Consider the following 25,240-nt stretch of genomic DNA (forward strand, 5'->3'; position numbering starts at 1 on the left):
TAAGTGTTGTATTACATGGGTGGCAGTTTCTCCAGTCATAGGTGAAACAAGCATATAATGAGAAAAGGTGTCTATGGTAATGTGTAGGTATTTTAATGACCCCAAAAAAGGATAATGAGTGACATCCATCTGCCAGATGTCGTTTGGATGGAGTCCTCCAGGGTTGACTCCAAAATGAGGTACTGGAAGGAGAGGCGCACATGAGGGACAGTTTTTAACAATTTCTCGTGCTTGCTGCAGTGTTATACCATATTGATATCATAAAACCTGTGCAGCTTGGTGATGAAGAGCATGTGACTGTTGTGTTTGTGAAACAGCAGACCAATATGCGTGGCTCGATCTGAAATTGCATTTCCATGAGTCAAAGCGCCTGGGAGATTAGAGTGACTGTGAATATGTCCTACAAAACAAGGTGCAAATCGAGAATGTAAAGATGATTGAATGAGACCAAATAACTGTGCAACAAGATATTAGCAGTGTTGATAACAGGTACACATTCTAAAACAGACAAGGCTTGTACTACATATTAGCTGTCTGAAAGCAAATTAAAGGGAACATCAAAGAAAAGAAAAGCCTGATGAACAGCATAAAGTTCAGTCTCCTGAGCTGAAGTATTCCTCAATTGCCATACATAGGTTTGATTTGGGGATACCAAAGTAGCTTTTCCATTGGAGCTTCCATCTGAAAATAAAGTAATAGCATTAACAAGGGGTTTCATGAGTATGATTTGAGGAAATGAAAAGATAACTTTAGAGGCAAATTGAAGAATTTTATCCTTGGGATAATGATGTTGGATTTGACTGGTATAGGACACTAGAGAAAGAGGAAAATAATCAGTCATATTAAGCAACCATTCCAGCTGTTCAGATGTTTAAGGGATTATAATAGAGTGAGGGTCTCTTCGTAAATGCATTATAGACAATTTCCTTCCTTGCATAATCCTTTCTGCAACCAAAGAGGTGTAAGTGGGGAGAGCCCTTTTCGGGCAATGTGAACCATGAATCCATGAATCCATGAGAGAACTCCCTGCTGATATAACACACCTGTAGGAGAAAAGGACATGGGTATGATGACAAGACACCTGGGAGTGGAATAATCACAATAATGAAGCTGCACACTTTGAAGAGCCTTATTAACCAGTTCAAGAGCTTTGCGAGCTTCTGCTGTCATTTGGCGGGGTGAACATGGGTCAGAATCTCTAGCTAATAAGGAAAACAATGGGTGGAGGTCTTGAGTAGTTAACTTTACAGACACCAGATCCAATTAATTTCACCTAAGAGATTTTGAAAATCATGTAAAGTAGGCAAGTGAGAAGTATTAACAGATAATTGTTGAGTAGAAAAATGCTGTGGATATAAGTGAAAACCTAGATAAGAAAAAAGAGGTGAAGTTTGGACCTTCTCAGGTGCGATGACCAGCCCATTATTTATTAAATCCTGATGAAGAGAGACATATACTTGCAAAAGCGTCTCAGAATCTTGATGGGCTATTAAAATATCATCCATATAATGAATAATGGTGGCAGAGGCAAATTTAGATCTGGTATTGGCAATGGCTGCATGTACAAACTTTTGACACAAGGTGGGCTATTAGCCATTCCTTGAGGTAACACAATCCACTCATATCTTTCCATAGGTGAGGACAAATTACAGGAAGGAATACTAAAAGAAAACCTCTTGCAATCCTCGGGGTGGAGAGGGATGGTATAAAAACAATCTTTCAAATCAAGAACAATACGATGATATGACAGAGGTATTGCCATAAGTGATGGAAGTCCAGGCTGAAGAGTCCCCATAGGAAACATAGTAGCATTAATTTTTCTAAGGTCTTGTAATAACCTCTATTTTCCTGATTTCTTTTTTATCACAAATATAGGCAAATTCCAGGGGGAGGAGGAAGGTCGAATATGACCACAGACTAACTGTTCCTGCACTAATTGCCTGGCGGCTTGGAGTTTAGCCTCAGGCATGGGCCACTGATCTACCCATACCGGTGTATCAGATTTCCAATTAATTTTATCAGCATGGATAGCAGGACGATCAGCGGTCACTAAGAAAAACCCAAGCCCTGTTTATTAACTTTTTGTGGGATGGATAAAGGGTCTTTGATACCTTGATTATTTTTTCCCAAGCCTGCAAGTGGCAATTGGCCCATTTGCAACAACTGTTTGGTTACAGTGGGGCACTCCCATTTGGCTTAGTATGTCTCGTCCCCACAAATTTAGGGAAAGATTAGGTAAAACATATGGTTGGAATTCTCCAGTATGTCCCTCTAAATCAGCCCAAGATAATATAGAAGAGGATTTAAAAGGAGCGGAGGCTTGCCCCATTCCTTGGAGAATGGCAGGGGCAGGATCCAAGGGCCAGGATGAAGGCCAATCTTGTCTTATAACAGAAACATCAGCCCCTGTATCCATTATTCCAAGAAAAGTTTTTCCCTGTATTTTTTGTAAGCATTCTAGCCTGTCTCTTGTATTTGTCGAATAAGAAAAGCATCAGAGGAGCCAAACCCTTGGGTGCCTCGTTTTTTCCTAAGCATCTTTTGTTTTCCTTGAATAAGGGCAACAATAATAACTGTGCTATACGAGTACCCAGAGGTATATTAATGACTACTGTATCAGTTTTAGCCATAACTTTAATTTCTCCCTCATAATCTTGATCTATCACACCAGGAAGTACTATAAGTCCTTTTAAAGTAAACCCACTTCTCCCTAGTAAAAACCCCCAATGGTTTTGAGGTAATGGGCCATAAATACCAGTAGGTATCAGTTGGACTCCTAGCTCTGGGTTTAACATGATGTGGGTGGTGGAACTGAAGTCCTATCCTGTGCTTCCGGGAGTTCATCTGGAGAGGTCTGAAAGGGATTGTTTCTGGGTTGAATTGCCCAAAGATTTGTTGCTGGGCCTGGGGCTGGCCCCTCTTGGAGTTTCCCTGCTGGGGGGGGTAGTAAATTGCCTTCCTTATCTCTTTTAGAATAACATTCATTAGCCTAGTGATCTCCTCTCTTACAGCGTGGACATAACCCTGGGGCTTTCAGCTTTTTATCAATTTTAACCTTATTATTTGCATTATTATTACCTTTTGGAGAATCAGAGCATTGTTTGGCAATATGCCCCACTTTTCCACAATTATAACAACTTCCTGGAGGGCCAGGGGCATGTTTTTTGCTTTCGATATGTTGTATTGCCAAACATTCGTGCAGGGTTTGTCCCTGCAAAGCAGCTGCCATAGACAATACTTGAATATATCCTGTTCCTATGTCTGCACAAAGTCTGATGTAATCATTTAAGGTGCCCCATCCCTTCCAGGGACAAAGAGCTGCTTGGCAGACTGCATTGGCATTTTCAAAGGCCAATTCTTTTACTAATATATTGCTGGTTTCTTGATCATTTATTAATTGTCCTGCAGTCTGAAGGAGGTGAGAGACAAAGTCCTGGAAAGGCTCATCAGGACCTTGTTTAATCTTGCCTAAATCTCCCTTCTTTGATCTTGATTGGGGCAATTTTTTCCATGCTGCTTAAGTGGCCCACCAAGTCAAATCATAGGCATAGCCAGGGTAATTCAATTGAGCACCCAGGGCTGCAAAAGCCCCTTTCCCTTGAAGATGATCCATAGAAATTCCATTAGTAATAGCTTGATCGTCTAATGCATATCCCATGGTAGTCTCTTCATATTCTGATAGCCAAAGAAGATAATCTGCCCCTTTCAGTATAGCCTTAGCTAAAAGCTTCCAATCTTGAGGCGGCAAAGCCTGGCTCGCTACTGATTCAAGAATAGACATAGTAAAAGGAGCAGTAGCTCCGTATTTTGCAGCTGCCATTTTTCTTTGTTTTAAAAGGAAGCCCCTCATGTTCATTGCATGATTGTCCTTGTAGAGTAATTCTCCTAACTACTGGGTAAACTTGAAATCCCTCTAAATTTTCGCCTTGCTTTCTAGCTTCTTGAAGTGCACGTTGTAAGGGGGATACCACTGAAAGTGCAACAGGATGTATAGGCACAGGTGGGGGCAATAAAGGCATTGGTCTAAATCCTACTCTAGCAACAAGAGGTGTAGTAGAAGTTCCATATCGATCAAACAAAGGCCTTGCCAATGAAGAAGTACTACAACTTTTATGCTGTTGATCCTTTAAATTAGCCTCAGATAACTATTGAATCTGCTAAGCCATATCAGACAATTCTTTTTTAAATGTTTCAATCAAGTTTTCTAGTCACTCCATTGGTTCTTTACCTTGTGGATTTGCCTGATCTTGAAGCATGAAAGCCTCATGTTGATGCTCATATTGAGAGGCTTCACACTCTAATTCTTCCCATTCTTTTGGACCTAATTCTTCATCTGAATCTGAATCAGTTTCTCTATCAGGGTTATTGACTTGTAAATCATCAGGCCTATTGTTTATTTTGTTAGTGGTAGTGAGGTCGGGCTGCTGGTAACAGGGCAGCTCAGAGAGTGGTGGTGGAGCAGAGGGGAGGGTATAAGGAGGATGCCACATTCTCTGAGGATTTGGTTTTTCTTATAACACTTTCTCGAGTTCTTTTTTCCCATTTACTAGACTCAGAGTCCCCTTTTAAACAGTCCTTAATTAAAGTCCAAATCGTAAACACATCCACAGTAACCTTCTCAGGACCCCAAGCACAATAATAATCTTTAACCTTTTCACCTACTGTCTTCCAAGTCTCAACATTAACCGTTCCCAGTTCGGGAAACCAGGAGCAAACCTGATGCACAAAATCAACAAACTGATGAATTTGGAGCTTAGCTACAGGAATGCCCCTACTCTTTAACAAAGAGGAAATAACTTGTGCAAAAAGTTCCCATTCTGAAGATGGTGAGTTATCCATTCTCAATCCCTGTGTATATGCCACTCCCTGCTACTTTCACTTTTCACTTACCCGGGTCTTTGTAGAAGTGATCATCTCAGAACTCCCGATTCTCCTTCCACTGGAAAAATGCTCCGAATGCTTATATTGCAAGCCCCATGTTTGGGCGACAGGTGCCAGGTGCTGTAGCCAGCGCAGGGAAGGAGTCATGCAAGAGACTGACGACACAGGGAGACCAGTTGCTCAGGAGGCAAAAGGCGATTTATTGAAGGACTCCAGAGTTTTTATAATGTTTCAAAACAAAGAGCAATACAAGTCACTTCAGGACACATTCTTGTGCATACAGCAAAGGTAATCATGTTCCTGGGCCCATGAGAAACTTCTTTTGTTTATGTTATGAAGCTATTTCTAGGTTAATGTCAGCACGATGCTTTGTCTAGAAGGCTGAGGTTACTGCAGGATGAGGAACTGGTTGAGGTCCAGCTTCAGTGTGTGGTTTTCCACACCTGTTCACTGCAGGACCCCTGGTTCCTGCTCCCAACAGTATATATACATTACTGTGCCATATTTATTTATAATATGACCCAATAAAAAAATAGAACAAAATTGAGAGTACCCTAGTGTATGTTTTAATAATTTGAGAAACTTTTCTAGCTGCTACTTTCACATGGATATATAATTGTATTTATGTAGATAGGTACATATCTACCTATTCAGATCCATATCTATCTACATATATATGTTTACATACTCAGTTTATCAATTTTTTAGCAAGAAGTGCATATTAATCATCAATAAAAATTAAGAATAATGCTTCAGAGTCCATTTCAAGGTACAAAGGAAAATAGAATAGCTCTCAGTTTTGAAAATATTGTGACTACCCTCTGGAAAGTTTTCTCTGTAGTTATGGTGATACTAATCACTTGTGGAGCTTGAAAAATTTAAAATTCATGTTACTTTTGGAGGCTTTAAGAGAAAATAAATGCATGTTTAATTGCAAAGTAGCTAAATTCTAATGTGATTTATGATTATTAAAACAGAGTAGTTGCAGAGAAAAAGTCTATGCTCATGATTTGTTTAAATGCATATATGAGGACTGCTGGGGAACTTGGCAGATAGATAACGGCCGCTGTGGAGGCTCTCTGAGATAGCCAGCTTAGATTCCAGTGATGGTGTGGTGTGGGGAGTCCTACACAGGGGAGATATACCCTGCCAACCAAGGAACAAACTAAACTGAGAGAAACCAACTGAAAATGCAATCCTGGCGCTATGACTAGAACAGCTAAAGTCTCAGTGCCAAAGCTGGAACCCATGCCTCTAGAAGTGGGATTGAACTTCCTGCCACCGCTGTTGCATCTGAATTGGCAGAGCAGGGATAGAGATGCGAAAGCTCTGAGAGTGGAATCCGTGAACTGAATTGAGAGCAGAGCTGGCAGAGAGCGCTGCATCAACCTGTGGCGAGTGAGAGGAATGGGGACCAGTCCCAGAGATGAGGAGCCTCCAACAGAGGACATTCTGAGACCAGGCAGGCTAGCCAGAACAGGACACTACAATTTCAGTCAAATATTCCCCTCTCAAGCAGGATTGGTGAGGAGCACTTGATCTAGATAGCGCGATGGGTTAAGATCCCGTAGGCTAGCCCAAACCAGGTCCCAGAGCCTGGCAGTGAACCCTAATGCAGTGAAGCCTTCAACAGGTTCATGACCTGAAGAGGCTGATCCAGAATAAGCTGCCCAGGTCTGTGTCTCCCTAGTACACTGCAGTGGGCAGAAACATCTAGCCGGCACAATTCAAACAAACTTAACTGACAAAGAAAGAAACTGGGCCTCCTATATATGCCTTTATGGAAGGAAAAAAAAGTATGGGAAGAGGGAGAAAGAAGAAAGGGTCTTCAGTCCACCATTCTGAGAATACTGATCCAAGAAAGGTAAATGCACAGGGGGAGGACAGAAAACATGCAATATCAGGCATGGCATCAATAGACATAAAGGGATATCTCTTGGACCTCATAGACAAGTTCAAAAGTGAAGTATTTAAGCAAGTAAAGCAAGATATAAGTAGAATAGTTAAAGAAATGCTAAGCACCCCCCCCAAAAAATAACAGATGGTAGAATGGGAGATCATAAATAAGGGGAGAATTGTTTGATGGAGATAGTAGAGAAAACAGAATACATGAAGCAGGTTCAAAGAGATCACCAGGAAACTAAAAACTCTTTTGAAAGCTGGCATAACAGCTTGAAAGAAATGAAGGATATATTTTCTGAACTGGAGGACAGATTTGTAATGTGGGACTATGAAAGGAAAATAATTCTTAAATAACAAGGAAACAAACAGTAACAACACAAAGGCTAGAAGATGATAAGAGGATCTATAACTTAAAAATTAAGAATGTAAAGAAAGAAGCAGTGATACAAATAAATGAACTGCAAATGAATTCACAGAAATAATCGAGGAGAACCTCCCTAATATGGGAAAACTTAAAGATACTCTGTTCTATGAGGCATACAGAACCCCAGCCACCTACAACCCAAACAGTACTACACCCAGGCATATAATAATCAAAATTCCAGAAATCCAGTATAAGAACAGAATATTAAAAGTTGTCAGAGACAAGAAAAATGATCGCTTACAAGGGAACACTCATCAGAATTACAGCAGACTTCTCAGCACAAACCATTAAATCACTAAGAGTGTGGGGTGAATTATTTCAAGCTTTGAAAGATAAAAACCTCCAGCCAAGATTGATATATCCTTCATAACTGTCCCTAGAAATTAATGGAGATACAAGGTGCTTCCAGGATGAAGAGGAACGAGGGGAATTTGCAACCACAAATTCAACTATACAGAGAATACTGCAGGGCATTCTAAAAAAGAAAAATACCAAGAATCCAGAAACAGTGGCAGAAAGGCCACAATGAATGGAGCAGAAAGCAAAATGAAGAAGACGAATGGACAATTAATGACAGAAAAAGAGCTCAGCCGAAATGAGGCAAAGAAGGTTGGATGATAGGAACAGCTATTTTGGAGAAAAAAAGACATCATAATAGCTATTGCTGATTTAATATCATCTTGTTTTGAAGTCCCATCAAGCTTTTGTTCTTCTGTCTCCATCAGTCTCAACATGTTGTATCTTATTGGATTTTATTATATGTGATAATATAAACAAAAACTTTTATAGACAAGGAGATTATACAGAAACCATTGTTCATTTTCTGTAGTTGGTTCTAAGTACCCTGTAATACTATCATTCTCTTGAATGGTTTTTCATTGTCTTGTTATGTTTGTTGCTATAGTATACCAAGGTATATTCAAAGATTTCAAGGAAAGAGACACTATAGTAACTACTTTTATGACAGGATATCTTGTGGTGAAACACTATTTTGCTTAAATTTTTATGTTATGACCTGTGCTGTTTTGCTGTTTTGTCCTCTTTTACCTGAATCTCCTCTTTTATTATTTATTTTTTATTGTTAACTTTTTAATTAAGGAAAAAATAAATGAAAAATAGCAGGATATATTATAGTAACCCACTTTGATTTCCTATTAACCTGATTTGAAACCCTGTATTGCTCTCACCGTCTTGTTTTGACTGATTTTAGTCTATTCTGTTTTGCTTGATAGTACCAAATTTGAGAGTATAAGCAGCAGCTGTGAAGACAATAAGATTCACTATCATGCCCATTCCAGTTTGACTATTATCTTCTCTTGAAGTCCTGTAATGTCTCCAATGTTTTGGTTTTATTGGTTTTGTTCTGTACTGTTTTGGTCAGTTTTATTATATTTGATGATATAGGCAATTCTTTTTAAGATAGTAAGAGGCATTATGGTAACAACTGTTGATCACTGTGTATTCTGCTTTACATCATGAACTATGTCCGTCCTTTTGATTTGAATGACTCTGTTTTGTTATGTCACGTTTGGTTTTATTCTCATCAAAAAAAATAAAAAAAGGAATAAGAACTTTGGGAGTAAGAAAACCCAAAATGTGAAGTTGTCATTGTAAAAAAGAGAGGAAAATAAAGTGCTCTTAAGGATATAATGACATGTATATTTAGAATATAAGATATTCTTTCAGTTTTTGTTGGGTCATTGAACAGAACTGTTTGCATTCTCACTGTTTGAATGTCCACTTTATATGCTATAATTTTGTAACTTGAACAACTATTTCTAAGTTGATAGTATGTAATGTGTTAACTAGTGATTTCCTACTATTTATTGTTTTTGAATTTCTGTATAACTTCTACCCCTTTTTTGTTTTTTTCCTTAAATAGAATTTAAAAAATAAATAAATGCATGTAAGAAATTACATAGTATAGTAATTTTGAAATATCTTATTCTTTGTTTGCATTTTTTCATTCTGGAATTTCCACCACTTTGTTTCAAAAGATAAATAGTACAAAAATAATAACATTATCATGTCAATGTAGAAGGTACAAATTAGTAAAATTGTTGGAATTATGTGACCAAAGAGTTACAAACCATCAGTGCTTCAGTAAAATAATCACATATATTTCCACACTAAAACGTAAGCATTTTATACATATACATACATTAGGATCTTGGCACAACACTAATCCCCGGAATCAGTACAAAAGCGAATGACCAAGATGAAAGAGTAATTGCATGATTTTTAGCTGTTCAGTAAGGTCGAGACCTTCTAACAAATTTCATGATACTTTAGAGGTTAGATAAAACACTTCTACAGGCAACCTATATTTATTTGATTTTCAAACAGCAGAAATTCATGCTAAGGCAAATGTGTGAACAGAGCAGGACATTGCAAGTCAATTTAAACACTCTTCAAAGCAGTACTTTTTGTCAACAAAGAGAACTCTTTGATCTCCAAGGACAGCAGGTTGTGGCTCTGGAAAAGAACGAGGAGCAGCCCTGTCCTTTGCTGTCTCTGCTAGTTTACTATCTTGCACAGGCTCTCTTCCAACACAGCCAAAGGTACCTGTGTCCAACCACTTAACCCTTTATAACACAAACTCTGACATTTATCCATAAGTTAATGTACTGAAAACCGCACATATATTACATAGACAAAGTGGAATTACCTTAAAAAAAGAGTAAAGGTAAAAACACACACATGGTCATAATTTTCCATTAGCATTAAAATGCATATTGCAGAATGAATTACATTTGTTTTCTTACAAAAGGTGTAAGTGAAAACAATTAACTTTTGAGATAAGCTGATTCTATCCAACAAACGGAGAGAACATTTCAAAAAATTCTTCACTTAGTATTCATTATTCAGCTGTTTAGTACGCTTTTCAATATTATAATAATACCTGAAGAGAATTTAGTGAACAATGTGACCAAATATAGTAATTTCTTAATGAGGAAATAGGCACATGAAGAAAAACTCTTTCTCATGAGGTTAAACAGTGTCTTGCCTGACCTGTACTTAAAACTGTGCAAATTATGCTGTATGTCAACAAAGACATTTAGCGAGGTTCACAGCTTTTTTTTTTTAACATAGATGAAATAGCAGTGTGTAAATAAGAGTATGTATGTGGTTTCTTCCCTAAAATATTCTAAGGTGTTAAATATTCAGGTTGAGAATAATCTTAGATACTTTTTCAAATATGATGGTGTATGGTTTCAAATTATACTATAATATATTCTAAAAATAATTGTGACACTGATGTGGTTTAGTGTGTACTTTTTAACAATTTCCTTGAAAAAATGAATTTCCATAATTTTATATTAATGCTGGCTCAATTTCAAAGGCAATGGAAAGGTAAGGTGTAAAAAAAAGAAAGTAAAATTTAAAAAGAAATTCACTCTACACTGATTTGATTTCTCTTTGGATGTATACAAACAAAAAGTATAATGAATTAAAAATCTCATTGTTTCCTAGTACACAAATATTTGATCCCTTAATTTTATGTAACTCCAATGGTAAAGGAAGAAGGAAATGAAAGCTCTTTCTGTACTTTTTCCCTCTAGAGTTAGGAGAGAATAAATACTGCACCAAATGTGTGTAAAAAATGTTTTGACCATTGCTGCAAAATAGAAATGAATGATATCTGCATGTACATTTGCTTAACTCATTCTTGTTGCACTAAATGTACTTACATATACTTGAGACAAATAATACATTACTCAGGGCTCCAAAGGTTAGGGAGTTCAAAGGTAGTGTACAACAATATACATTATCCAGTGAGAGTTTGGCCATTGCTTCTAACACAGATCATTGAACAGAAGTCCTCTAAGGAAAAGAAGCAGTCTGTCCTCACATGAGAAGGTGAATAGTGTTTTTGCCATGTTGCCTTCTCTATAAGAGCACTAGATGTAATTCTTGAGGGGAGCCTCTTTGGATTAAAATTCTCTTAAAGACCTCATCTCTTTAGAGAACACTGGCAATCCCTACATTTTGGTAGGCAAACACTGAACTCCTACCAAATGCTATTAATTTCCATGTTCATATGCACATGTGTGTATATACACATATACATACCAATATGTATATATGTCACATTTTCTAAGATGACAGAAAAAATCTTTCATGAATGGTACTAATTTGCTTTGAACATTAACGAATATTAGTTCTGGTTTTTCATTATATGGAAGACACATACGTAGCTCAATTACGTTCCCCGACTTGGGAAAAGGATACAGCATACATGAAAGTCAGGCATATGTAACTCAAACTAGCCTTAACCAAAGTAAATCTATACTGAGACATATAACAAACAAGATCCAAGAAATTGAGCACATTAACTGGATATTAAATGCTTTGACAAAAAAGAAACAAATCACATGTAAAGAGATGAACAGTGTATACTGCTCTAATCAGGATTGTAGATGACCTGAATTCAACAATACAAGGAAAAACAGGGAGGGTGGAATAAGAAACAAGGTTCATCAATATGTTATATACAAGAAATACATTTAACTTAAAAGGAAATTCATAGACTGAAAATCAGAGGAGAGGAAACAATTGTTTCATGCAACAGGAGATCATAGAAAAGCAAGATTACCTTGCCAGTCAACTTCAAAGTGGTAAGAAAGTTATGATGTTTTCATATCGTGGAAAGCTACTCTTGTAGGTAAATGGATGCAACTGGATGTCATGTTCATGAGTGAAATAGTTTGAACTAATAGGGGTGAACATTAGCATAAAAAACAGTTAGTGGAATCTGAAAACAAAATAGTGGGAAAGTGATACAGTAGGAAACACCTCAGAAGAGAAAGTCTTAACCTGTGCTAATTTCTTATTGTCTTGATTTAAACTCTTATACTTTTTCAAAGTTTTGTTTGGTTTGACAATCTTCTACCTTGCTTTGCTAGAGTTTGTCTCTTGATATAGGCAGCTACTTTCAACATAATGGGATGTATGTTGTTGATCATGGTCAGTTTCTTGTAAGCTTGTTTTGAAATTCTATAGTGCTTTCATGCTATAGTTTAATGGGTATAATTCTGTTCTTTGTGTTAGATTTTATTATGTGTGATGGTATGCAAAGCTATTTTGAAAAAAACTGGATATTATAGTTAATGATATCTGATTTTGTAATCGTGTAATGTTTTCTTTCTTTCTTTTTTTTTGTGCTTGGCTTTACTCTGGATTCTATGATTTGATTTAATTATTTATGAGGGTATGGACAGCCTATTTTGAAGTGAACAAGAGACACTACGGAAGTAATTGTTTATTTCCTACTGTATTTTTTGAGGTTCCACGATGCCTTCATTCTTTTATTTTGATTGGTTTGTTACTATTTGCCTTTGTTTGATTGTATTTGAGAATTTATGTTAAGTTATACTAAAACAAACAAGGCACATTATAGTAGCTACTTGATTTTTTTATGGTTTTGTTGTGAAGATCTGTGCTGCTTGTATTTTTCTACTCTGATTTGCTTTCTTCTGATTTGTTTTATTATCTTTAAAAGAAAAAAAAAACAAAGCATAAGGGGAAAAGGATTAAAATCTTGGGGGTAAAAAGAAACAAATGTTGCTCTCAAGTGCAAATATTCTACTGTACACGTAGTTATTGCATTGACAATTGTATATATTAACTAAAATATAACAAGATTGTTTATATTTCAACATTTCTATTAGTTTAAATGATTAAAAACTTACACAAGCAGTTGGGAATTAATCCATGGATTTTCTTCTGTCTGGAGCATGTGTTGAAGGATGCAATAATAATTGAATAACAAACTTGTTCCCATTAAGAGCAAAATTGTATATAGTGGTGAAGCTATGTATTAGATAATTAACAAAATATTTGAAATGAGAATGTTTAATTGAACCAATAAATGCTAATTTGAAATCATATTTTGAGGGATTCATGTGTATTAAAAACACAAAAGAAGTCTATTTTTCTTATTAATATTATGATTATTAGTGCATAGATAATATTTTGGTTCCTATCTAAATGTCCACTAAATTCTCTTGTAATTATTTTTGGGACTCTGGAATGGATGGATATGGTTATGACCAAAAATTAAGAGTATATGACTCCTAAATTACTGCACTGTTTGCTTTAACATAATTCTGGGTTCTGATAAAAGAAAAGACCACCAAAAAAATTGGTGACACCATCCAATATTATTGTGTCATAGTCCCTGTACTCTGAATGTCCGTTCAATATATGAACTTTCACCAGTACGAGTTATCCTTTAACCCCTGCTTGAATGTAGACATTTGTGATAACAAAAGGCAGCACAATTTGTAAATAAATATATCATTTTAACAAGATGTCCATGAAATGGATCTCAGCTCTGTTGATACCACAATTTTTGTGTTCTTTTAACATTGGGAGTTGTGGCAATGTTTTAGTATGGCCCATGGAATACAGCCACTGGATGAATATGAAGATCATAGTAGAGGAATTGATCCAGAGGAGACATGAGGTTACAGTTCTGATACCTTCAAGCTTCATTTTTGTTGGTGTCAATGCATCATCTGGAATTAAATTTGAAACATTTCCTACATCTCTCAGGAGAGATCAACTGGAAGAATTTTATACTCGAATGATTTCTAACTGGATGGATATTGGCTCAATAACTACCTGTTTGTCATATTTTCCTGTAATGGAGGAGATGTTCAAGGAATATTCTGCTAATTGGGAGAATGTTTGTAAAGATGTAGTTTCAAATAAAAATCTTGTGACAAAACTACAGGAATCAAACTTTGATGTCCTCCTTGCAGATCCTGCTGCTCCGTGTGGTGAGCTCGTGGCTGAGCTACTGAAGTTACCTTTTGTGTACAGTCTTCGCTTCTCCCCTGGCTTCCAACTGGAAAAAAGTGCTGGAGGGCTTCCATTTCCTCCTTCTTACATACCTGTCCTGATGTCACGCTTAAGTGGTGAAATGACTTTTATGGAAAGGGTCAAGAACATGATATGCATGCTTTATTTTGACTTTTGGATTGAAGTATTTAATCAGAAAAACTGGAACAAGCTTTACAGTGAAACGTTGGGTGAGTCATGTTTTGAATACGAAGAGGGAGGTGCTTAATATCCTATGCTTTGGAAGTCAGCTTGAATAAATGTACAATAAGTGGAATTCACTTTCTGTAGGAAAATGGTGAACTGAAAATTAAAATTATCTCTCTATCACTTACAAATTTTGAAAACATTCACATTATGGGATCATAGTCCAGCCAGTGGCTCATTACTGATAGAACATTCTCAGAGCTCACACACTGCCAAAGGCAAGATTTCATGCTTTCATGCTCTCAGTTGATACCAACTTTAATGTCTTTTGAAGGAAAAGTAAAAGCAATTTGGCATCTCTGTAATGTGTTTTTGAATGAACAAAAGCAGACTGAAGTTACACGTTTGTAGCAAAAATACCTAGTAACACAGAGGAACTTTTCTCATGAGTAAATCAGTTTCTTTGTCTAAAATTGTCATTTTCTATACCTTCTAAAACATTCTGTCCCCTCTGGGAAATATTTTCTATTCAAGGTTTGAAAAGTATAAATTGGACATTTTAGTGATTCCACAAACTATAATAGTTCCTTATCAACCATCCATTTCAGAAGTTATAAATTTGTAGAAACATTCATATACAAGTACTGTATTTAAGCATGTTGTTTTACAGAAAAAAGAATGATGTATCATGTATAATTAATAATATGTGTCTCCCTAATTTCTGCAAGCTTTCCTAGAGATGTATGAAAAGTGTGTAAATTACAAATAAAAACTATTACATATCTGGTGTAAACAAAAAGCAAAGAAATGAACAATTATCACAGCCATAACATTAAAGCATTCAGGGTTTCTGTTGTATCATTTTACAAATCAAAAAATACATAATTTCCTTAAAATTTTTTCATGGTTGGGGTAGGTATACTTGAAATTCTAGCTAGAATATTGGTTGATATTTGTGCCTACTATGTTGGCGTCTTTAGAGAAGGAAGAATGCATGGTTTCTTATACAGTATTGTACTAAAGCTTCTGATACAGAATGCACTGAGGAAATATTACAGAAATATTTTCTTTTCATTCTGGGTTTCTCACAGACACAACTGAGCCATACCTAAAAAAATTTGTTATTCATGTAAAACTGTACTTTGTTTTATGTTTTCTACTTTTTTCTTCTTTACAAACCAGGAAAACCAACTACATTTTATGAACAAATGCAGAAAGCAGATATGTGGCTTATTCGAAGCTACTGGGACTTGGAATTTCCTCGCCCTACCTTACCAAATTTTGAGTTTGTAGGAGGACTCCACTGCAAACCTGCCAAACCACTACCTAAGGTAAGTATAACCCTGTCTTAGCTTTTATTTTAATTTTCAGTGAGAATGCTCTGCATTATTCTTGCGAGTCTCAGCTCACAATGAGAAAGATTTGAGAATTTGCAAAACTTACTTGCTGAATAGGAACCTAAACAGCAGGCAAGCATGGTATGAAATACCTGTAACCCTAGAATTCTATAACCTGAGACAGGAGAATCACCTGTACAAGCATGTCTGCGCTACATTGCACATTTAGGATTGCATAGAAAGACTTTGTTCAGAAAATTGAATTTTGATTTCATCACAGCTATCTGATCTTCATTACCATTACAAAAAATATGGGAAGCCTAAGAAGTATTCAGAAAAATCTCTATTAAATTACGGTCTTCATTTTTCATTTTGTCAACATTGTTTATTCAAAATGTATCCTTTGAATACTGTTCACCATCATTACAATATAATAAGCCTAGACACAACACAGACACTAGTCCCCTCCCACAATCTTGTATACTATATTAAAAACTAGAATATAAAAATTAATAAGAAGTACATGAAGAATAATTTATGAAAAGACTAATACTAAGAAAACTTTCAGTTGTGCTTGTAATCTATGCCATGATAATTGGTAATAATCCAAAGTTAATAAGGTGCAGAAATAAGCCAATTTATGAGAAGTCCAAAAAGATATAAAATAGAACGTCTAAAAAGTAGAAAGGATGGTATCTCAAGAACAGCAAGCTTATTGCATCAGGATAATAAATTTGCTAGGTAATTAACGTACAACCAAATAAGAGAGTAAAAATTATCTAATGAAAGCATTGGTGACATAGGAAAACATTGAGCTAGGGAGAGATAATCAGATTTTCTTTTTAAAAAATCTATGAAGATGTAGCAAATGGATTAGATTGCAGAGATTCAGAACACTAGAAATAGGAAGCACTCAGAGGGTTGGTGTAAGAGTTCAGGAAATTCATGAGTGAAATACAGACATAGGTAATCATCCAAAAGAAAGAGCTGCTACTATAGTAAAACTGTGACTTGATATTTAATTTTTCTTTTAATTTTTTTATATATTGAAGGTAGTACAACAGACAAGATAGAACAAAGTCAATCAAGACAGTGCAGTGAAATTGGTACAAAATATCACAACAGTTTACCAGGATAACAGTAATAGATACCATGGTATATTTCATTGTCTTAAAAATAATTTCTCTTTCAATCAGGTATAGAAAAATCAAATAAAATACAGAGCATTATAGAAATTACAACAACAGAATATTGAATAGAGCAATATAATTAATTAGCACAAAGCAAAACAGTGAGAATATTTGTCTTGAAAGAGATGGTGGAAGGAATTCCCTGCTATTTGGTATATCGCATATAGTCAACCTCCCAAGAGGCACACAGACCTCTGGCTCCCATTTGCTAAAAGGGGTATGGGGTGTGGTGAAGGATGTTTGATTCTTAGCCCGTGCACAAGTAGGCTCATGGCTGCTTACCAGAGAGGCAAGTGGGTTGCTAGGTTTCCTAGCACCCTAAGTTTCAGCATGGCATGGATCTCAGGAGATGTTGGCAGATTTTTCCCTGCGGAGGCCACTGCTTGCCTGAGCCACAGCTGCTTACCAGGGAGGCAAGTAGGTTTCTTTGTGTCCCAGGACCCTAAGTTCCAACATGGCCCATATTTAGTTCTTTGGGAAGAAAATTTAAATCATTTGCAAGAAAATCTCAGTGGCAATAATTCAATGGTACACATTAATGGAGGATGGGCAGAAAATGGATGCTATTGGTATCTTGTATTTTGACACTAAATTGATTAAGAAGTTCTGAATTTATTTATTTTCATACCGGGGATCAAACTCATTAATTTGCAATTGGTGGACAGGCTGTGCTGCTGATCTATGTCCTCAGCCCCTAAGAACTATTTTACATTTAATTTCACTAAATGGAATTTGACATTCCAACAGTTTAAGATAATAATCTCAAATAAACACACAATAAAAAGCAATTGTATGTACTTGTATAAAAGTAAATGGCTAGGTTCAGACAATTATATGAACAAGGTAAAATGAGGATGTATTATATAAACCTGTGAAGCTCTTTGTTAACATTTTACATTGCAAAAATACAAAAACAAAAAAGAACATTCCATTGAACCAAGGTGTGTTTGTGTACCCACAGCAATATTTGCTGTGAAACGGCATGCCGTTCACCTTGGCTTGAACACAGATTCAAAGACATTTTTCCTTCCAATAATACAATTTTATAGCTCAGAGCTCTCAAGGACTGAAGCACTTTGTTGAAACATATATTTAATGTCATTTGCCAAGGCAGCAGGATACCTGAGTAAAGTTTCCTCGTCTGATATAATCATGGCATGAGCATGACCTGACAGAGAAACACACAGAAAATTCAACAGACTGTAAATTAAGCAATTGATAGCACCAATGATTTCTCTGAAAGTCACATTGATGTGATCATACACTGTGGTGTTGTACAAGGTAATATTCCTATGAAAGGAACCAAAAATATAACATATTTTAAATTGATAATATAATTCTAAGCTATATATAGAAATGAAGCTATTATTATTGTTTCAGGATTATGACACTTCAAGAAATTCTTTTTTTTAACCTAAAGGTTTTTCAGAAATAGATAATGGAAATTTAAAAAAAATGGAAAAAACCAATATTTTTTAAATGCAGTTCATTTAGAAAATGCAAGTAATCCAGAAGTCAAACATTTGAAGCATTATCAATGTATATATGTATATGCTAAACAGAATATATATATATATATATATATATATATATATATATATACCAGAGAATATTTTCTGAATGAAAATATAACACTGTTAGGAGCAGCAGAACAAATAAAAAGCAGAGAAAAAAAAAGAACATGGAAAAACATCACTATGAATAGTACAAAAACTAGCTGCGGTTACATGCACAAAATTGAAATTTACAATCTCGCATCGTCTTAACATTTATATCCTTTGACCTAATGAGATACTCCTTTGAAAGTATGTGAAGAAAAATAATCCAGAAACACAAACCTAAAGGAAACTTCAGATTAAATAACATTTCTATGTTTATATCACTGCTCTTATTGTTGTAACATCAAAGTATTCTTCAGTAACTATAAATCAGCTATAATAAGAATGTGAAATGAAATCTTGGTGTAAATATTTTAAATTAACTTTGCTTTTAAGGGATTAAATAGAAACATAGGGGTGATGGTTTGGCTCATTGCACAACTGCCTGCCTGTCAAACACTGGGTCAGGAGTTTGATCGTGATTACCAAAAATCAATAAGCAAACAAATAAAAAGAAACATAAATGAAAAAATATTTTTAAAATGTTGTAAAAGACCAATTACATATAAATCTTTAGTTCAAGAAATGACTCTTAGAAACATTGATTCCACAACCATATTGTTAACATTACGCCTTGTATCTTCACCTGAATTTTTAAGGATGGTGAACTTTTTCTTACAAAAATTTTACCAGATGCTAATTGCCATTCCTTCTTGCCTGTATCAATTTCATCTATTTAAATACACTTTTTTTCAATAGTGTCTGCTGTGCTTTTGATTTTTTTACAATGGAGTCAGTTTTTTCTTCCCAGGAAATGGAAAACTTCGTGCAGAGCTCTGGAGACCATGGCATCGTGGTGTTTTCCCTGGGGTCCATGGTCAGTGACATGTCAGAAGCAACAGCCAATGCCATCGCTTCAGCCCTTGGACAGATTCCACAAAAGGTTGGCAAAGAGTCTCGATGGCAGCATTCACTAGAGAAATCATGAAGCTCTGCAAAGATTTTATTTCAGAAACTTACTCTTTTTTCCTATAGGATTGTTAAGGTCACTGTAATATGCAAGCAATGTTATGGAAAGAGTTAAACTTTACTGAAAATTCTGCTATCTGAGTAACATGAGACAGGTATCAAAAAAAGGCTTGAAGTAAATTATTTAATTTAGGATTTTTGTGTTATGTCCTCCTTTTAGTTCATACAAATTTTGGAATACACTTCTGTATTGTAATTTTAAGGGGGTATTAGAGCAGAGAAAAGCAAGAGTGGCCTATTCAGGATTCATATATGCATTCAGTCATGTTAATCCTAAAATAAGAAATCCTAGTCTGAGAGATTCCTGACTACACCTAAAGCAGGAAGAAGTTAATAATAGTTTGGGGATGACCTCTGCCCTTACAGTGGTACTTATGTATTACAAAATATTTTCTGCAAGGACTCTGAATTTTTCCCACTCGGTTAATGTCTTTCTAATCATGAAGCCAAAAAGGAGGAGAACAATAAACTGAAAGATACCTTTCTAGGGAGGTTGCACAGTTAACCTCAGCATATAATGGAGAAAATGTTTCTCACATCTTATACATGTGCAATCAGTAGCTATGAAATAGAGTAGGTTTTAGTTAATGTCAGTTGCATAAGCTTTATATTCTCCTATGCCAATTTTTGTCCCAGAATGTGAAGTTGCGTTTGACATTCCCCCAGTAACGGGATCTCTAATTCCTGCAAATGTTTCTCCAGTTAAGGAGAATATCACGGAATTACTAAAACCATTACCTCATTGGAGGACATTGTAATGAAATGCTTAAGCTATAACAGTAGATTAAGTTCAGCTGTGAAAATTTTCTATGGTGTCATGGGAAATGAAAGACTTTTAAAAAATAATTATTCATATGTTCTTTTTTGAAACATTGTATCACTTTTGAATTGCAAACCAACTCTTTGTGTTTAACATAGATTCCAGTCCTAAAAGTAGTGATGATATTATGAATTGTTTTCACAAATGCCCAGTAAATATATTCTATAATAAGGAATTAAAACTTAATAAAATCCTGTTATACGTCCTTCTGCATAAAATCAATTAATATCCAATAGAATTTGATTATATGAATTAGATATTTACAGATCAAAGTGCTTTTTTGCATGTTGATTGAGACACAGGTATCTACTTGGAATCTATAATGGTATTATAAAATCAGTCAATGATAACATTAGAAGGTATCATAAACATATACTAATGTAAATACAAATGTAATAAATTCTCTAATCCTTCTTAAATATTAATGTAGGGAGACAATTTTCAAATAATTCAACTTTTTTATATAAATTGCTTTATACAAAATAATTCAATTTTTATCTAAATTGCTATATACAAGATATTATGAGTATATTCAAACCATTAAAATGTAAAATGACTGTGGAAATTGTTTGTGTTCTGTTTGTATCAGTTTTTTTTTTTTTGCAGTTGTTAATATGTAGTCTCCCTCTGTTGATTTAAAAAAATTACCCCTTAGAAGGCACTCAAATTGTTTTCTAGGCTTTAAAACTCACAATATGGTATAATGCAAACTATATCCTAACAGGTGATTTGGAGATTTGATGGCAAGAAACCAGATACCCTAGGAGCTAACACTCAGTTATTGAAGTGGATCCCCCAGAATGACCTACTTGGTAAGATGCTGGAGAACAAGTACTGAAAGCATAAGGCTATAAGCCAAATGATTGCTAAAAAAGAAACAAACCAGGGAACACTTTTAATTACAAAGTCAAAACTAAACCAAACTTTATACTGCACCTTTGCAATGGAAGAGGAAGTAAAATAATTTGTAACAATTGGATTTTTGGAACAATTGTTTAGCAACAATTTTAAGATCCTCATTTCAAATATACTTGTCTCTAGAACAGGGATGTTTTAATAAATTATTTTTCTATTCTTTTAGTTCAATCATTGATTAAGAAATACCAACTCCTTTCTTTCTATAGAAACACGTGTTTATAAAAACAAATCAAAAAAATCTTGATTTATTTACATTAAAGTTGTATTTCTATTTATTGATGTGACACTTTAAGGCAAAAATTTCATTTTGTAATCATGATTTAATATCACACTCTTTATTCCCACTGCTGTATGCTGCTGACATGCAGTAACTCTATGTCAGATCTGTGACTGAACTACAGTTGAATATGTTGTAATGCACACACGACTCTTCATGATGATCATTTATTCATTGGTAAAGACATCTACTGTATCTTCCATGTAACATTCACTTACCTTTCCAGTGGATTTGCTGATTTTTATTCTGAGACATAAAAGGGACATCATTGCTCTTTCATAGATGTACATTATTTATATATAAAATGGAACCCTTTTAGTGACTCATAATGTGTATTTCACATTGTATTTCTAACCTTTATGATTAATTATGTTACTGACATTCACCCCACCTTAGGTCATTCAAAAACTAGAGCTTTTATAACTCATGGTGGAGCCAATGGTGTTTATGAGGCAATCTACCATGGAATCCCTATGGTGGGCATTCCTCTGTTTGCGGAGCAACATGATAACATTGTTTACATGGAGGCTAAAGGAGCAGCTATTAAACTGGATTTCCACACAATTTCAACAACAGATTTGTTAAATGCACTGAAGAAAGTCATTAACAACCCTTCGTGAGTACAAACTTTTGAAAAATTCCTTATCATTCTATTCGATAACTTCTTACATAACTTCCAAGAAAGTAGCAATAAGTGTGAATTAAGGATAATGGAATACAAACTTTCTTAATGCTGAATCCATCATTAGTAACCAAGTGGCAGTGCAAGAAATAATATTTTCAGCACTTTTATTGGATAAAAGCTTTAGGCAAACTTTAGCCAAGGTGTAAACTTTAGAAATAGCCTGTAAAATGAATAAGAAGAATCACTGAATGTGATCACAGAGGAATGACAATGAAATGTGAAGAAATAAAAATTTTAAAAGAATTTATACCTGCCATTTAGCTGGGAATTCATAAGAGATATATGTCATAAAACGATACATAAAGCTGTGCAGCATTCCAGAAAGGCATTCTGTTTTGTAGTTTTAATGACTAACCTGTGGATAAATTTCAATACTGGTTTTTAATTACTCATGTAATGATTACTAAGGTTACTTACAAGTGTTGGATGAACCATGGCAAGGATTTGTACTTGGTCTTTAAATTATACTCCTGATTTTGACCTTTAGAACAATATCAGAAACTCCAAAAATATTCATTCTATTATTTGTGAATTTTTCTGAACTTGTTTAATTTTCTTCAGCTATAAACACAATGCTATGAGGTTATCAAGTATTCAGCGTGATCAACCAATGAGGCCCCTGGACAGAGCAGTCTTCTGGATCGAGTTTGTCATGCGCCACAAGGGGGCCAAGCATCTGAGGCCTCTTGCCCAGAACCTCACCTGGTACCAGTACCACTCTCTGGATGTGATTGGCTTCCTCCTGGCTTGTGCTGCAATCATTACTTTTGTTCCCATAAAGTGTTGTTTGTTTTGTTTTCAAAAGTTTGTCAAGACAGGAAAGAAAAAAAAGAGAGAGTAGAGCTGTTCAGATACATGGCTTTACACATGAGAAAGCTTCATCTAATTCCACTGCCATGGATAGACTCATTAAGAAATGATCCACCATGTTGTGTAATATCTTTGCCTTGGAGATTTAAACATACAATGCAATCTTGTTCAAAGAATCTACAATTCAAATTTCAGTGTTCAATTAACAGTTGTAATTTAATTTTCACATGTATGTCATGATGAACCTTAAAAGAATGAGAATGACTGAACCCACAATATATTGATTTGAGACAAATAGGAAGCCTTATAACTATTGTATCCTCAGGTATATTTTCAGATTCAATAAAATGTAAACCACTGAATATTATTTTTATGTAAATAAATCAGAGGCAGGTAGTAAAAGCAGGGGCATCATCTTGTTAATGATAACAAGATGTATTGAAGATATATATAGCTAAAATAGAGGACAAAAAGTTCAATATAGCCAGAGCTCAACTTAATAATAAATATGAATACTACTGTCTTGTAGCAAAAATCAGAATTTGGTGAAGTATGGAAGCCAAAGTGAACCAGGACACTGTAGGAAAATGGAAAATTTAAGTTGGAAGGAAATAGAAAATTTCACAAAATGGCCTGACATCTGGGGTTAGTGAAGATAGTACATTGTGAATTCTGGGAGAATAACATTTACATGAGGAAAGATATAAGAAGAAGGGCAGGATCAGCTGTAGGGACAAAACAATGACTTAGGAAAAATAGAAGACATGATGAATTTAGCCATTTTCACAGCACATTGGTAATGCAAGTATTTAATTTCATGGGATTTTTATCAGAGCATATCTCTTGAGGAATATCAAATATATACTACAAAATATCAGTTCTTTAACAAATTTTCTTTGTTGTAACTAGCTTCCTTAAACCTTGTATCCCAATGATAGATTTCATTTGAATAAAGTATCTTCTGTCTTCGACTGGAATTTTCTCTAGCTATTATTTTCGGTTTACCAAATAATGATATATAGTTGAATAACTAGACAAAACAAGAAAGGAGTTTTGGCTGAGGTTCTAAGAGTATAGTTCATTAACAGTAAAGTACAATATTAGTATAATATTCCCGCCTCCTCCTACCAGATCATTACTTTTTAACCTTATTTTTCTAATTCAATATATCTACCACCTCAGTATACAAAATATTGAGGACATAGAACCAGAAATTTGTATTACATTGGTATGTTTCCTTTCTCAAAACACGTAGAAAAATACCAGAAAATGAAACTTTGAGTCAAAGTATTGTGTGCAGCCATTTGTAAAGCCTATGTTTAGAGAGCCATGAATTCTCCATATCTTGTCTTTTCATAACTACAGTAATCATGTGTGAACTGCTCAGTGCAACCCACAGAAAGGGAAGAAATGGAGGACCAGAACTTCTTGGTACAAAGATGTTTCTAAACAGCTGTTTGCCACATAAATATAATTATCATTTTGACATAAGGAAAACACCTATCTATATTAATAAATTTCAAATGATTTTCAACCAAAATTTTAAGGTAGCTATGTAAATAAGTGAAATGATAATTATTCATTTTTTTAAAGACTGTAAAACTAAACCTAATGAAACAGAACAAAGAACAACAGAAGAAACAGTGTATGTGACACAGATTTCTAAACAATAAAACAGGAAATCTACAATGGCTACCATAATGTCTCGATTTCTTCTAAATAGTTATCTATATGTTCACACACAATGAATTCATATAGGATCAAATAGCATAAAACTGATCAAAACAGTGTAATGACAGTGAATTACCTTCAAAGCCTTCAAAAGTAGACAATACACAATCAATAATGGCTGCCATAAACTCTCTCAATCTTTAAAAAATGTCTGTCCATACCTTCATGTATGCAGAAACTAAACAATTCAAAAGAGATTAAAACTATTCTGAACCAAAACTAAAAGCACTAGTGGATTACACTGCATGAGGATACGGAATCAGCAATAGATACCATAATGTGTCTTTTTCTTAAAAGTAGATATTCATTTCTTCATACATAATATAATCGAATCTCATAGAGTATTTAGGAAAATTTCACATGTATAAGGCTCTATGTGTATACCTGTCATTTCTGTAATAGAGGAAAAAATAAAACAAAACAGATTGCTACAAAAACAGGAAAAATGAAAAATAGCAATAGCAGAGGCCAAAACATTGACTTTCAAACAAAGTGGTAGACAGGTAACTGAGGTTGTGATTATGCACAGTGATCTTCAGAGTTCCTCATATCACCAGACACAAACACGCACAATCGTTCCAATACAATGAATGTCAGCTGTTTTGTTTCATGCACTTATAGAGACTGTAGCACAATCATCTTAAC

General features: G+C 34.9%; 1 protein-coding gene across 2 annotated transcripts in view; it reads left to right on the forward strand.

Moving 5' to 3' along the window:
- The first annotated feature begins 13,480 nt into the window (after positions 1–13,480).
- LOC100726785 (UDP-glucuronosyltransferase 2B17-like) overlaps positions 13,481–25,240 on the forward strand; it is a 65,860-nt gene continuing 54,100 nt past the window's right edge. The window contains exons 1-6 of one of the 2 annotated variants that reach the window (XM_063240332.1): positions 13,488–14,244; positions 15,383–15,531; positions 19,137–19,268; positions 20,899–20,986; positions 21,766–21,985; positions 22,616–23,841. In XM_063240332.1, coding sequence (XP_063096402.1) covers positions 13,521–14,244; positions 15,383–15,531; positions 19,137–19,268; positions 20,899–20,986; positions 21,766–21,985; positions 22,616–22,895 — 1,593 coding nt within the window. In that variant the 5' untranslated portion in view covers positions 13,488–13,520 and the 3' untranslated portion in view covers positions 22,896–23,841. Of the gene's footprint in view, positions 14,245–15,382; positions 15,532–19,136; positions 19,269–20,898; positions 20,987–21,765; positions 21,986–22,615; positions 23,842–25,240 lie in introns of those variants that run through there. The other variant, XM_063240333.1, reaches the window with a different exon arrangement.

This window comes from Cavia porcellus, unplaced genomic scaffold, assembly GCF_034190915.1.
Source record: "Cavia porcellus strain 051 isolate PalLab524CR breed Dunkin Hartley unplaced genomic scaffold, mCavPor4.1 scaffold_30, whole genome shotgun sequence".
Taxonomy (NCBI): Eukaryota; Metazoa; Chordata; class Mammalia; order Rodentia; family Caviidae; genus Cavia; species Cavia porcellus.